Source organism: Mercenaria mercenaria, unplaced genomic scaffold (genome assembly GCF_021730395.1).
Source record: "Mercenaria mercenaria strain notata unplaced genomic scaffold, MADL_Memer_1 contig_3077, whole genome shotgun sequence".
NCBI lineage: Eukaryota > Metazoa > Mollusca > Bivalvia > Venerida > Veneridae > Mercenaria > Mercenaria mercenaria.
This window is the reverse complement of record NW_026461183.1, coordinates 38149-54460: the sequence shown is the minus strand read 5'-3', so window position 1 is coordinate 54460 and position 16312 is coordinate 38149. Positions and strand designations below refer to the sequence as shown.

The 16312-nt window shown below is 35.3% G+C and overlaps 1 protein-coding gene across 1 annotated transcript; it reads left to right on the top strand.

The window, feature by feature from the left end:
• Positions 1-3041: 3041 nt before the first annotated feature.
• LOC128552713 (uncharacterized) lies at positions 3042-6472 on the top strand (the record flags this gene model as incomplete). Its single annotated transcript, XM_053533760.1, has 1 exon — positions 3042-6472. A coding segment is annotated over one exon (2471 nt), but the record flags the coding sequence as incomplete, so codon positions are not given.
• Between the last annotated feature and the right edge of the window lie 9840 nt (positions 6473-16312).

Below are 16312 nucleotides of genomic sequence, written 5' to 3'. Positions count from 1 at the left end.
TAAACTTTTAAAGCATTTCGTTCTAAACCACCAAGCCAATTTCAACCTAATTCGAAACGGAAAAGTATTGTGTGTATTCTTTTGGACTTTCGAACCGAGAGCATCCATGCAGAGTTCTATTTGCCATGGCAACTGCGTGAAAAATATTTTTGTCGTGAACTGTGATATACTGATTCCTCTAATAAGCATGTTTAAGACCTCTTTGGTAAATGTTAAAGATAATGAATCTTGTAATATATGCAAGTATGTATCACAAAAATGAAGAAAGCGCAAATCTTAAAAACTGTCTCTGTTACAAGTTCGATCATAGTTGATTCCAATCAGGTATATTTTTACAAGCAACTATATCGCACTGTGTGTATGAGCACTTGAAAATGCCCTGTAGGGCAGCATCCATCGGCTACACTAAGAGGCTTGCTTTTCAGCTCATCTTAACTTTGTTTAGGGTGAGCTATTTGTATAAGTGGATGGTCCGACAGCAATTTTACTTAAACATCTCGTCTTTTGAAACTTAAGGTCAGAATTACACCAACATTCGTCAGGTGTATTCTAGCATGGACCTCCTTCATGTTTATTCCAATGATCCCTTTTAAGGGCCGCCAGAGGTGAAATAGAAAAACATTTAAGAACTTCTCATAAGCTGCTTGATGGATCTTCATCAGACTTGGTCTCTAGCATCATTATAAATGCCTCTCCCAAATTTCTTCATGTGGGGTCACTTGGCCTCTTTGTGGGCCGCTAGAGTCTAAATAAGAAAATCCTTTAAACGCCTTCTTCTCATTAACCGCGTGAGTGATCTTCATCAAACTTGGTCTGAAGCATCATTATATGATCCCCTTTCAGGTATGTTCAAATGGGGCACTTGGCTCCTTTCAGGGGCCACTGGAAATAGAAATCCATTTAAAAGACTTCTTCTCATGAACCGCTTGATGGATCTTCATCAAACTTGATATGAAGTATCATGATAAGGGCATCTCCCAAATTTGTACACCTGGGGGTAGTTTTCTTTTCAGGCTGCTTATCCTTGTAGTAATATGCATGTTTTTATGGCTAGAGATAAAAAGGGCATGGTTATGAGGTACAACATGTATGTCAACAGTCACATAAGCCTGCAATAATGTCTTAGCGGAGCTGTCCACATTTTGTCAAAAAACTACCCGGGATCATTTTTAGTTCAAATAACTCTTTTTCAGAAAATGATATTTTAATTATTTTTTTCCTGCTGTGTATTTTGCTTAGGTTAGCTAAACATATATCTAAAATAGGTTGTGCCTAACTGACGTTTGTATTTTTAATTCCATTGCCTACTTTTAGCGTCACTATGGCAAAAAGCAAATATACATTTAATGACTGCTTCTCATTAAATGCTCAAATGATCTCCATCAAACTTGGCCTGTAGCATCATTATAATATCCTTTCCAACATTATTCAATTGGGATGCTTTGCACCTTTTGAGGACTGCTAGAGCTTAAAATGGAAATGTTTTTAAATGACTTTTTCTCATCAACTGCTTGGTGGATCTTTCTCAAACTTGATTTGTAGCATCTTTATAAGATCCTTTACTAACTTTGTTCAGCTGGGGACACTTTGCCCTTTTAGATTTTTGTAGAGTTCAACGTCGCACGACACAATCATGGAAGAAGGCCACAGGTGCCCCGTACATTAAAGCAGCACAAACGGGCACCTGGGTAGAACCACCGACCTTCCGTAAACCAGCTGGATGGCTTCCTTACATAAAGAATTCAGCGCAGCCCCTTTTAACGGCTTTTAGAGTGAAAAATAAAAATACTTTTAAATAACATATTTTCACGAACTGCTTGATATGTCTTCATGAAGCCTTGTTTTGAGCATTATAAAAAAGTCCTTAACCAAATGTGTTTAGTTGGGGGCACTTGGTTATGCATTTTTGGTGCGTCACAACAAAGCATTGAAAAAAATCTTGAAGTATTTTTTTTTTAATGAACGGCTAAAAAGATTTTCACCAAACCTAGTTAGAAGCATGGCCAGAATGTTAAGATCTTCTTCAGGTGAGCGACTTAGGCCAATTTGGTCCTGTGGTTATTGTATTAATTCTGTATGTTTAAATGCTATAATGGTTTCAATATTGTGTTTATGATTTTCGAAAGACTATAACACTAAAGAGTGAAATGGCCCGGAAAAGAGATGAATCGCATCTGATATATTTTCACAATTTTAACTTTATAACTTCTACTTTGATTCTAAACATTTATGAAATATGTTCCTCCTAATTCATTTATGTGTTCATCTATCTGTCGTTTTAGGTCTTTAAAATTTAAACCATAATTACTGACATTGATTATAGCTAATATTGATTGTTTAAATGCATGATTCTCAACTCTGGAATGTCTATTATATATAGACCTTTTTCGGAGATGTTTTAGAAGTTAACATTACTTTTATCCATCGTTGTAGTTATGCTAAGAGATGTCCAATGGAAATCATAAACTACAATATTATAATATTTTTTGAAATATATAATACCTTAATATGTGGCTAGTATGTTTACTTGCCCGACCGCTTAGATCAGGGAGAACGCATATCTATGGATTGTAGGGTCATTACTTTGATCCCTTGGCGTGGCGTTTGTTCCGCGAGACAATTGATATATATAATTTCGTCTGAAATTATTAGTACTCCACCTCTGCCTCATGTGGAGAAATACGTAGTTAATAACGGAGAAATGATTAGTACTGGTGTAGAATCTATGAACAATTGTTAGGTTATCTGTTCTATAACTTACATACTTCTGAAAGGTACTAAAGCCCAAATCAAACGTTGTACGGTAGTTACCATGTTTTGTATTCTTTTTATGAACCTGTTATGACCCAAAACAGTCACACTGGAAAATATCGTATCAAAATGCCGAACTATTTCATAACATTTATAACACTTTTATAACATTTTAAAACATTTATAAATACACGTGAGCTGCTTAAACCATGTCGTCATTAAACCTCTGCTCTATTAAAAAGTATCATTTAAGTTCAGTATTTACTCATTTTACTTCTTTTGATTTTCAGTTCCGGAAAGTATTGAATATGACCCATACACGGTAACGCTTTATCGACAGGCATTACAAGAAGGAACAGAAAAGGATTATTCAATAAGAATAAATGTTGTCGGTAACTTTGCGCAAGGAAAAACATCCTTAGTTCGACGTTTAGTTGGACAAAATGTTCAAGATGTTGAAAGTACAAATGGAATCGACGTCCAACAATACATGTGTAAAAGAAATACTGATGGCAATATTTCCTACACACAGAGCGATCTTAGTGACAATACCGACATCATATCAAGATTAGCTAAACTAGCGCGGGAACATAAATGTAGTACAAAGGAGTTAGACAGTTCTTCCAGCTCAAAGGCGGAATTGCTGTCCAAAAAGACGGGTTCTGAATTGAAACCAGATATACAGATCAATAAACCAGCCAAACAGCTGCCAGCTATAACGAAACAGAAACCTAACAAGTTGCTGTTTGGCAGAAAAAAGGGAGACACTAACTTGTTATGTGAACCTCGAAAAAAGATTTCTCCTGAAATTCTTCAAACCTTAGATAGCAAACAATCGATTAAAAAAGAATCGGTTTTATCAGATGAGGAAATATGCAAACTGGAGGCAGACCTTAAATCAGTCGGACCGGAAGAGACACCATTAACATATGATTTTTGGGACTTTGGTGGACAGTATATATTTTATGCTACTCACACGCTGTTTCATAGCCGTAGAGCTATATATCTCCTTGTGTTTGATTTGTCAGTATGTTTAGATGATGTTGTAAGGGACGAAGAATTTCCAGCAGAAACAGGAGATAAAAATATGGAATATTTCATACGATTTTGGATGAATTCAATACATTCCTTTGTTGGTTCAGATGATAGCAAAGATCCTCCGGTTATACTTGTGGGAACGCACAAAGACAAATTACCCGGAGACGATGAAAACAAAGCAAGGCTTGCAGAACAGTATTTCGAAAACGTTCGGCGTCTCTTCGATGATACGCAAGTGATTTTGCATATACAGCCAGAGGACTTTTCTGTTGACAATACTGATCAGGATGATCAGGAAATCAAGAACCTGCGGCTTTTACTGTCAGGCATTGGGAAGGACAGAGCAAAGGAATATGAAATTCCTGCTAAATGGCTTGCATTAGAGAAGGCATTAAGGAATATTAGGAACAGGAAAATAGTTTCCATAGAAACAATCATGGATATTGATAAAACAAACGAAATATCACTGAAAGATGAAAAGCAAATAAAACTTTTTCTGCAATACTACCATGCTAAAGGTACACTCGTATACTTCGATGAAAAACCAATATCTGACTTTGTAGTACTGGACACACAGTACCTCATCGATGCGTTCAAATGTATCATTACTTCTGAAAGATTTTGCAGAAATCATCCTGAAATCCGTTCGCTCTGGCAAAAATTGATCAGGGATGCCACACTTCAAACAGATTTGATAGATGAAGTCTGGAAAAGTGATAAGGAAAATGATTTCATGGGTCATAAAGATGTTTTGCTGCAGTGCTTGCAGAAACATCATATCATTTCAGAGGTGATGGACTTTGATGAAACAAACCAGCGGACAAACGGCCTTGGTTGGTATGTAGTCCCAAGTTTGCTGAAGACCCATATTTCACCAGAAGACAGAAAAAAGCTTTTAGAAAATAGAAACCAAACGTCCGTTCGCTTTGTAATGATGTTCCAAGATTCTGCCGTTGTACATACCGTACACAATCGGTTATTAGCTGCATCCTTAGGGAAATGGTCTGTTGTCCGTTTACATAAGATCGAAAATGAGTCTCTACTTTTTGAGGATTTAGGAGTCTTTCGACTTGATATCAGTCACGCGGCAATCATTGAAAGCAGAAATGCAAATATAGAATTGACTGTACTAAATCTATGTCCCTCATCAACGGTTGATTCAGAAATTACAGACTATTTTCGGCGCTTTTCAGAATTAGTTGTAGGAAACGAATTTAGAAAATTACGAGGTCAGCCAGCCTTTAAGAAGCTAGCGTACACACGTGTATACAGGTGTAATCATGAAAGTCATGGTCTTGGAGGGAGTAAAGATACAAATGATTTTACAGAACTTGATAACAGAAAGTCAGTGCCTTGTCCTGATCTGTTTACCCATGAGATATTTGCCGAGAAAGCAAAATGCCAGTGGTATCTACATAGAAATGCATACTTGAAAATCAATACACAGGAGGTGACAGAAAAGCAGCTGAGTAGGGTTGCAAAGGCAGTTGGTAGAGACTGGGAGCTTCTTGGACTTGCACTAGGTCTTGCAAAGGTACAAATTGACCACATTTCGTTTGATAACCAAACCACAGTGATGAAGATCTTCTCAATGTTAATGATATGGAAGAAAATGAAAGCGTCTAATGCAAGAATGGATACTCTGATTCATGTCATGCAAGACTGCAAACATGTTGAAATCAACTGGGACGAAATAAGAAATATCAATGACGGATTATTATAGACTAAAAAGACATATGTGTGTAATAATAAAACATGGGATTCTGTTTGAATGAGCTGTTGTTTCATCAACGTTTGATGAAAAACATTTTCCTTGTTTTTTTGCGAATCAGTCTTGACGCCCACATTTGAAGATACAGAACGGATGATTGTACAAGAACTGCATTGCAAAATACGGAGGGCTGTCTCTTTTATCAGTCATTTTCTATCATTACCAAGCAACAGCGTGAGCTATATAAGATGACATCAACAGATTAACAGGAAGAAATTTGATCCATACAGTTGTCAAATGTTCTAAATATACGCATCAGACCTTGAATAAATCAAGTATATGATTATCTAAATTCAAAGATATTTTCATATATCACACGGTATACATGTATTTATATTCGTTCGTATTCAATTCTTCTGTTTTCTGTGTACAATTTTAAGTAACATAGTTATTATATAGGGCCTAACGGTTCTTTGTAGTCATTCGAGGTTTTGACAGACTACGTATAAGACATATCAATCCGGCCATACACCCTTTGTAGTTTGGCTTATCAGTTCATATTTTAATTTTACTTTTTCTTTTGCAGACTGGGGATATTTTGTTGCCTTTTTATGTTTAAAAGCGAAAAAGAGGTGTGCTTTGCTCAGAAACTCTTCACAGTGATTGTATAACGTAAAACTTTGACAGTCCTGAAAGCATGGAATAGTTCCGGACACTTTAATTAATTAGAATATCAGTAATTTCAAGTGTATTATGTTAGAAACCGTGAATGTCCCCAATCTTCAAGGGGCTATTTTTTGTGGAGCTATTCTTGTGTGATAGAATTTACTAAAATAATGATTTATCATGAACTGTTTATGAAATACAGAGCGTAGTCTGTCATGTCACTTCTATATTGTGTTGAGTTTTTCTTTCTAGCAGAATCCGATAGTAAACATATCAGATTATTTACGTTAGGCAGAACTCAGTGAAAGAAAAATGATTCTGTTTATCTTTACCACTCAAATAGAAAATTTGACAATGGATGCGTAACAAAAAGAAAGAATATCTGTTTTATATTGCTGAAATTGTTTCATGCACGACTGAGGAACTCGATACGGGAAATTAAAGTGTTGAGAAAAATGGCGCAGATGTCGTTGAAGGTGTGTATGTGTGCAACTGCAAAGGAAAGGCTACAAACACACATTATAATACGACAGGTACAGTTTTAGTGATCATTTGTCGGTATTGGTTACTAAACAAGCACGGACATTGTGAAAAGCGTGATTTTCATTGCTTTTGAGAAATAGAACATGTTTCCACTGTTACGTTTTAAACGTCAAACGCTCATTCAGTCGTAACAGTTGTAAAAATATTTTTCTGACAACGTTATTACCAGATGTCCTCAGAATTCTTTGGAAAGAATAACAAGGTTTCCATTGAAAAAAAAGGGTCTTTAAAGATAATTTAAAGTCATCATGCCAATTTTGAGTACATGAGTAGGTTGATAAATGATTTCTTACATAAACCGAACTGTGTAATGCTTTGCGTTCAGTCAGTTGAATCGTGATTGTTTACTATAATGTCGGAATGTTTTGTTCATTATGAAAAATAAAAGTTAATGGTAGATTTCCCGGAAACAATGAGCACCTCAAAAACACAGCTATAAAGTCACGCATTTGCAAAGTAGGCCGACAATAAAAAGAAGTTGTAACGGAAGAATATTATAGACGGGTTGCTTCAAAAATCTAACAAATATATTTTTATTTTATGCAGAATATAAGTGGGAGGAAGGGGAAGGGGTAGAAAAAGTGAGAAGGGGAGGTTGAAAGTGGAACAAAGATGAGTTTTCAAAAGGGAATGCTACGTTCCTTAAACAGTTACCTACAACGTAAACTACAGCAGCGTAGACATATACGCACAAAAGACAAACACACACACGCATGAATAACATACATAGATAAACAAACAGACAAGCAAGATACAACACTATTGTGGGACACCGCCCAAGACACACAGACGCACAAGCACACACATGCACACACATAAGCAGGAGAAAAAAACAACAATCGGGCACCGCCTAAGGACGGCATGTAGCCAGAATTAAAGTGGGAACGATAACTTATTCTTAGTAAAAGGAGAGGATTTGCTTTCTACAGATTTTATTGCAAAAGCAAGGGTAGTGAGGAGAAAGAGTAAAGAAACGCTTTCATCAAACAAGACAACATACACAACACAAAATATAAGACAGACAGAAAACAAGCACCGCCCTGGGAGGGTCAGTAACCTATATAAGGGAAACTTGGGGTTTAAACGCGTTTAGGGCATGCCTACCTCGCACTTACCCTGTAAATAAAATCACTCCCCGCTGAGAAAGGCTCTAACATTACTGACAAAATACCAGATCATATCAAGTAAAACATAAAAGTAGGGTCAATCTAAGGTATCATTACTCCATTCTAGTCAACAGCTTGTCTGAAGTCAGAGCACTAAGAGCTTAACTTTTAAGGGCACGACTACGAAAACTGCAAGACAAAATTCCACTCCCTCCGTCCGTTTTTTGTTTGTTTTTGTTTTGTTATTTTTTTTTATTGTAACATTTAGGAGAAAAGCATCAAGGGGAGTCTTACACTTTATTAGTCGTCGCAGCATCAAATAGGAAAGCGTAGCGGTAAACTGTTGAGGGGCCAATCAACAAACATGCACTGTGCTTCCCGATTTTCGCATTGATCAACCTTTTAACACATTTTACAAATATCTGATTAAAAGGACTATGTTTAATTTTTCAAATTTTATTAACTACATCTCCGGGTGTGTAAGACCAAGTTTTAAAAGTGTTTTAAGATTAGTATTATATTTCCTTAACAGTTCGGACGATCTGTAGTAAAATTTAGTGAAAGCCTTCCGTAGTTTGTGATAACGATAACCCTGTTATAAGTCAAATATTTCCAGGCGATCTTTTCGTAATATGCCAAAAATTTCGATGATGTACGAGGTTAGTGATACATTATGTTGTGTTAATATTTTTCCCTTTAATAACTTTTATAGACATATATTGTGGCACAATATACATGCTATTTTAGGCAGTTAATTTTTTTTGACTTTCTGTGAATAGAATTACAAGAAGCAACTTCTATAAACGCTATCACGATTTCCGTGTCAAAACAAAAGATAATCAAAGTACTGAAAGTACAGAAAGGCTGGCTACCACAAAACACTGAATGAAAATTGTGCGGGAAAGATGTTTGCAAAATCTTAGATATTATGGGTTTTCCATATAAAACTAAAGCGAGCATAGAGTATTGTTGTGATGAACCATCTTGATTAACTTGAGCATCAAAGTTAAAGTTCAATCGAGAAACCTAGTTTATAGGACGTAAACATGGGTTCAAGAGAGTAAACTATAGTTTACGCCCGTTATCCTGTGTGTTCGCTCGAAAATTTATGTTAGTATTCGATAATCCTCGTTTTTCGACCAAGAATGTAATTATTGGATAATTTGATTGCCGAGAACCATTGATTACGGACGTGAACCTACGTTTACGGCCATGAACTTGGGTTTACGAGCGCGAACCATAGTTTACCAACTTGAACCTAGGTTTACGTTCGAAAAACATGGTTTCTCGAACAAAACTATGATTTTTGGTCATTATCCTATGTTCACGAGCGTGAACCTATGTTAACGGTCGTTAACCCATGTTCACGGTCGTAAACGTAAGTTCTCGATCGTTAACATATGTTCACGCTCGTAAACTATGGTTTACACTCGTGAACCCTGGTTTACTCCCGTAAACATAGGTCAACGCTCGTGAACTTAGAATAACGGCCGAAATTCAACGTTCAATTGAAAAACCTAGTTGAAACATGGGTTCATGGGCATGTTTTCGCTCGAAAATATGGGTAAGTATTAGAAAAACCTGGTTTTACATTCGAAAACCCTAGTTTATCTATTGTTAATCCTAATTTTTCGACCGTGAATCTGGGTTTACGTTATTATTGGACAATTGGCGTGCCATAACCGTTTATATATGTTTCTAAAGAAGCGATAATAAACATTGAGGGACATTATATCAGATAAAATATAAAGGTAACAAACACCGCATCTATATTTCGATATGCAATCCCAACCACACACACATACACACACGCACACACATCATGTATGAATGTATGAACACTGATCAGATGCGGCGATTTTCTTGTCAGTATGAGGGAAATTTTGGGCTCGAACCCCGCTATAAACCGGACTGTTAATGATTATTGTTTAATCACGTTCCTTCCCTAATACGATGGTTAGGAAAATTGACGTACCCGTAATAATGTACTCCTTTTTAGCTCGACTATTCGAAGAATAGGGGAGCTATCCTACTCGCCCCGGCGTCGGCGATAGCGTGAGCGTGAGCGTTAGCGTCACACAAATGTTAAAATTTGCGTACCACCCCAAATATTTTCAAAGTCCATTGAGATATTGCTTTCATATTTTGCATACCTGTTTACCATCATGACTCCAGTCTGTAAACAAGAGCAGACAACTCTATCAAGCATTTTGACTGAATTATGGCCCCTTTTCGACTTAGAATATGCTTATTGTAATGTTAAAGTTTGCGTACCACCCCAAATATTTTCAAAGTCCATTGAGATATTGCTTTCTTATTTTGCATACTTGTTTACCAGCATGACCCCAGTTTGTAAACAGGAGCATACAACTCTATCAAGCATTTTGACTGAATTATGGCCCCTTTTCGACATAGAATATGCTTATTGTAATGTTAAAGTTTGCGTACCATCCCAAATATTTTCAAAGTCCATTTAGGTATTGCTTTCATATTTTGCATACTTGTTTACCATCATGACCCCAGTCTGTAAACAGGAGCAGACAACTCTATCAAGCATTTTGGCTGAATTATGGCCCCTTTTCGACTTAGAATATGCTTATTGTAATGATAAAGTTTTACTCATAGCTTATATTATACTATCAAGCGCTGAGAATAGTCGAGCGCGCTGTCAACTGACAGCTCTTGTTTGAAGAGTATTAAATTCCTACCATGAGATTACTTAAAATAATTTTTCAGGAGGGCGTAGGTTCAAGCCCCACTAGGACCAAACATTGTTCATTATATTTCTTTTTTCAAGTAAGATAAACTGTTTTTGTTTTTTTCTTCAAGACTTATAAGACTTATTATTATTGATCTGTCGAACATGTTTTATTTGATTAGCCATTTCTTGCTGTTTAAAATGAATTTAACCTGAAGGATGAATGTTTAGACATCTTTGAAAATACTTAGTTACATTTGTAAAAGTTCTTGATTTTGAATTTATTCTTTAGTTTACAAAGTTTGGAAGAAATGTAGGTAGGTAGGTTTTACTTCTGCCCTATGGTTCTTTATGTATGTAGAGAGCAAGGCCATCATTTTTAACAGTTGGAGCTTAATTTCTGTCCGATTAAATCCTTTTACTCGAGGCTCCCCAGAAAAACTGTTATCGCAATTTTATTTTGTGTTTTGTAGTTGTTACGCAATACTTTGAGGTTTCATTTAGAAAAAAATATTTGGTAAAATGAATTCTCCGCGATCGTTTTGCGCAATGGCTATCACTATTGAAATTTGTCTCTGTTTCAGCTGGAGGAAAAAAAGACATAATTTATACAAAATTAACAAAAAAAAAAAACAAAAAACAAAAAAAAACAACGACACGGTAAAAGTCGTTTAAAGATGAATCACAGTGCGAAAATATGTTAACTTCAGGACAGTATCAAGTTAATGCAATTGTCAAACATTACAAATACGGGTCCACTATCTTAATATAACCTGAAAACAGTTGAAAACGTGTGTTTAAACATACCTCGCTTACATCTACGCCCCCACCCTTTAAGCAAATTGGTGACAGAGCACTTTTTACATTATATCTTTCAGTATTCGTCAGAACATCTAAAACAAATTAAATATAAAAATAGCCTAAAAAGGTATAATACAGTCATTTGTTTCTTCTCACGTTACTGTGGCAATTCCACGCAGCGATTACGTCCCATAGTACCTATAGCGAATGGTCTGAAAGAATAGATACTTAAAACTTAAGCCCTAAATAAAAAACCTGACATAACTCATATCACTTTAAGTTCATTTTAATTGATATTTCATTTTTCTTATTTTCCATGTTATGTCAGGTCGTCGAATAATGCGCAGTATTACTCATATCGACGATTGTTTCTCGGAACGAGCGTTTGTTTAATTAGCTGCTTGTAGACCGGGGTCATAATCTATAACGAAGCGGTCAACAGTGTTGAGTAACGAAAAAGTTCCATTCATACGGACATTTCATTCATAGAGGCGAATTGATTTGCCATCATTATGTAATATTTTCTAATGTTATCTTTCAAGTATCTACCGTTAGAAAAATAAAACATTATTATAACATGTTTGAGCAAATAATAAAGATGGTTTAATTATAATTTATTCAAGCCAGACAGAGTTACCTTGATGCATTGAAAACTTTTAACAGAAACAAATCAAATATAGATAAAAATCTGAAAGTCTAAAAGAACTAAAAGTGTACATAAAAACTTGTTCAGAAATAGAGGCGGCGTGTCAAATTAAAGCAAGTTCAGGAGATTGAAAAGTTGCGCTTTTCAAAGTCAGCTTTCCAAAAGCAATAATAAAGTAAAACATGACATCTCAGTTGAATCTTTCTTTAAGTATTTTTCTAAATTGGGAAATGATATTTTTCAGAGTACCAATTTTAAATCTGATGATTTTTCGGGTAATAATAATTCCGATAATTTCGACAATGCAGACGTTTTTTTTTAAATAAAGCTATTACTGTTGAAGAAATTTGAGGAGCAGTTAAAACTTTAAAACCCAATAAAGTACCAGGGGATATTTTATTTTATTGAATGTATCGATATTTTATCTTCGCACATTTGTTTGTTTTGGGTTTAAAGACCTACTCCAGTCCTACCTTTTAACCTTCAATTGTCACCGAAAAAGCATGAAAATCCTGACTATGAACAGTGACGCCTGTCAAAATAGAGTCTATTTTATAAAACATTCTATATAAAATACCTTTTTCTGAACAAGATTTTATGTACACTTTTAGACAAACACAATTGTTCTTTATCTATATTTGATTTGTTTCTGTTAAAAGTTTTCAATGCATCAAGGTAACTCTGTCTGGCTTGAATAAACCATAATTAAACCATCTTTATTATTATCAATAATGCAATTATTTGTAAATTCAGGCTTCTTAAACGTATTTACAGTTTACAAAATAACGGCCTCCTCTACAATATTGTTAAATCCCAACAACAGCGAGTCTACAGAGGCGCAATCACTAAAATCAACATGACATGTTAAATCGTTTAATTCTGGTAATTTTGTAAAGAGTTTCGATCTAAAGACAACCTTCATTTCAGGTGACGATATACGCGAGATATAACTGTCATTATGTTTTCGACATTGATCATTGAATACCTCGTCACATCTTAACTTGAACGAAAGAGGACAATGGTCATTCCATTCATTAATTCATGAACCGAGAAGTCTCTGATTTGGGAAAAGTTACGTTCCCTTATTAAAAGATAGTCAATAACCGTAATAGTTCCAATTCCAGAATTCCAGACACCCTATGAGATAAAAACTACCCTTATCTTTGAATTCATAAATATCATTTTGTATTAGGTCAAAAAGGTCAACATTCCAAGCAGTATAAGCTTGCAAATCCTCGCATCAAAGATAAACACCACAAATATAAGCATCTTCCTTAAGTTTAAAAACTGATTTCTACAAATTCAACCATGTTATTGTATCCTGATGATTACGAATGATCTCAATTCTGTCTTTTAAAGATTCTCTATAATATCAAGCGACACCACTACTGCATCTTTTGGCATTTCTGTGTTTAAATGTTTTATAGAAAAGATAATAGGTAAGGGTAAATTTCTCGGAAGCACAGAGCACGACAGAAGTTATATGAAATATACCCTGAACTCACCCTTCTCGCGCTCCTATCTCGTTTCCCTCTGTGCCTTCCCATCGATATATAGGGTATCGTAAGATATTCACGCCCTTTGGCCCTTGCTTCTGGCCTCCTTCATCTTTGGTACAAGTGATTTGCACTTAGCCACGACCTCCTTAGGAAACTGTTAATATAGGAAGTAAATGGTGCCCTTCAAAGCAATACCCGATTTTTCATCATCTCTCTCTCTCTCTCTCCTTAAACATACTGAATTTGGCAACTATACTTCCTGGTCTGTAAAGCCTCCGTTATCCCATTCTATGTACTCTTTCGAATTAGATTTCAGATACAAGGTCTAGTTTCATTTTATTCACTAGAAAATCCCGAACTACATTCTCACTATCCTCGCTATCCCCGGACGGGGCCTCTTCAATGTTACAGAAAAGCAAGTTGTTTCTGATTGACTGAAACTGCACATATACATACAATATCATTATAAAGCATCTGGATGGTTTGCTTTAGGTACAAAAGTTCAAACATACAATTCATACTCATACCTGAAAATAGGTGATGAATGCGAATGTCTGGGGAAGACGTCTGAACTGTTCGACTGCTGCCTGGAGAGTGACTGTTTACAATAATCAGCTGTTCGGGAAGTGACGTCACGCTTGTGTAGGGTACGGACACAATACTCTCCCCAATTTTATTTGCTCCTCTCCATATCAAAAGGCCTTGTCAAACAGCTGTTTAATAAATGTTTTGTACCAACATATGTCTTCTCGATGGAACTCTGTTTGCATAGGTAATATACATGTATGACCGAATTGCTCTAGGCAGATTGGAATCTTAATATTTTTAGTCATTGTTCCAAGTACAAATGTATGATAGAATCTTAGCTAATTGTAGCCATTGTTCCAATTCTGTTGGAATCTTGAAGCAAATTTTAGCCATTGTTCCAAATCTGTTGGAATCTTAAAGCTATTTGTAACTATTCACAATTGAAGAACATGTAATGCATGACAATAAGTTAGCGGTTTACGAAAGCCATCCTCAAGTATTTCATTACTTTGAAAGAAGTTTTGAAATCGAACCACTATTCAAAAAGAGATGACAGTTTGAAATTTAAGAGAATGGCTGATCTCGGAGGCCACCATTGTAGTTGGATTATGACTTCATATATACATAGCCAAACTCTGCATATTTAGCAAATAACCATTTAAACAGATGAATTATATATGATTCTCGAGAGTAAGATTAAAACATGGTGATTTTATTCATTATAGCTGGCAAAAGTAGAGAAATTAATTTGCAGAAATAAGTAAATACAGTTCACAAATATGCATCTAGAAATCAAATAAATCTGTCATTTGTTTTTGCTGCCATAGCAACTAAATGGCCATCATTTTGATCAAATATTTAAGTGCTCATAACTAATTTTTGAGATTTAAGAAATCCTTGCAGACAACATTAACATAAACATAGCATAGCCCTTCCCTTTAAGCTTAATTTTATTTTGTCAGTTTTGTATGACAGAGGAATATAGCTAACAATTAAAAGTTCTCATATGTCTACCCTTGTATGTATTCTGGTGAGTGGTGAATACAGTAGTTTTGCAAGATGGCTAAGTTACATATTTCCTATGAAATTCTTCATCAGACTTAATATTTTTACTATAACAAGTTTAATGGATTAAGAGTTAGTTCACTTTTTTTCAAGGGAAGCCAATATCTACTTTAAGGATTATAATAAAGTGTATGAAGTATGATTTTATATGAAACAACTAAAGTTGTAAAGTATAATATTAGTTTATTTAACATTGTTCTATACAATACGGATATATATCTGGACGAGTACCCAGCTGAGAAAACCAAATTGGACGAGCCGCTAGAGTCGAAATATATCTCGTATTGTACAGTACAATGTTAAATAACCTTTTTATTTTATATCTATTTTATCTTAGTTTAAATTAAAAATGTTTCACTGAATATTGTATTCCTGCTTTTTTTGTATTTTCCCAGCTTGGTATGAGTGCAAATATATATTATACAGAACAATGTTAGGCCCTAAATAACCTTTTTATTCTATATTTATTTCACTTCATACGTTATATACGTTATTCATTTAATGTTGCTTTTCTGCGTATCAATATTAAATAATTTAAATAAATCATATGGTGCAACATCCCTACAACAGCCATTTGACTATTTAGGTGGTTATAATACTTGCTGAGATATTATCATAATTATGCCCACAAACATTGTCAGCAAGTTTGATGAAGATCCGATGAAAACTGAATTAGAGAGCGGGCATGTTTTGGGTGCCGACCGCCCGCCCGCTGCAACGAATGTCATATAATACGCCGAAATATTATGCCCACAAATATTGCCAGCAAATTTTGTGAAGATCGGATGAGAACTGTTGGATTTAGAGAGCGGACAAGGCTAAATCTGCAGTTTTCCTGTACGGGGTGTCTAGAGGTCCGGTTACCAGACCCCTAGCCACTGCCATTCAAAATTTTCTCAACCTGTAACAAAATAATAGATTTTTCCAATCAATAAGATTTTCTTCCAATCATATCTGTATAGATCTAGATCTGTAAAATTTCTATTTTGGAATATCCTGATTTCAAGATGATAATCAAACTCTGTACATAGAGCGCCTACTTCATCCGATTTACATTCAGAACATTTTCACGCGTTTCGGGCTTTATCGTATGTTTAACATGGGACTGTTGAACCGTCCAAATACAGAAAATACAGGATTTTTTGTACGCACGTGCGTCCAAATACAGAAAATACGGATTTTTGTACGCACGTGCGTCCAAATACCGTAATATATTGTACGGTCACGTGTTGCAAATGAACGTTCGTGAATCGATAGATA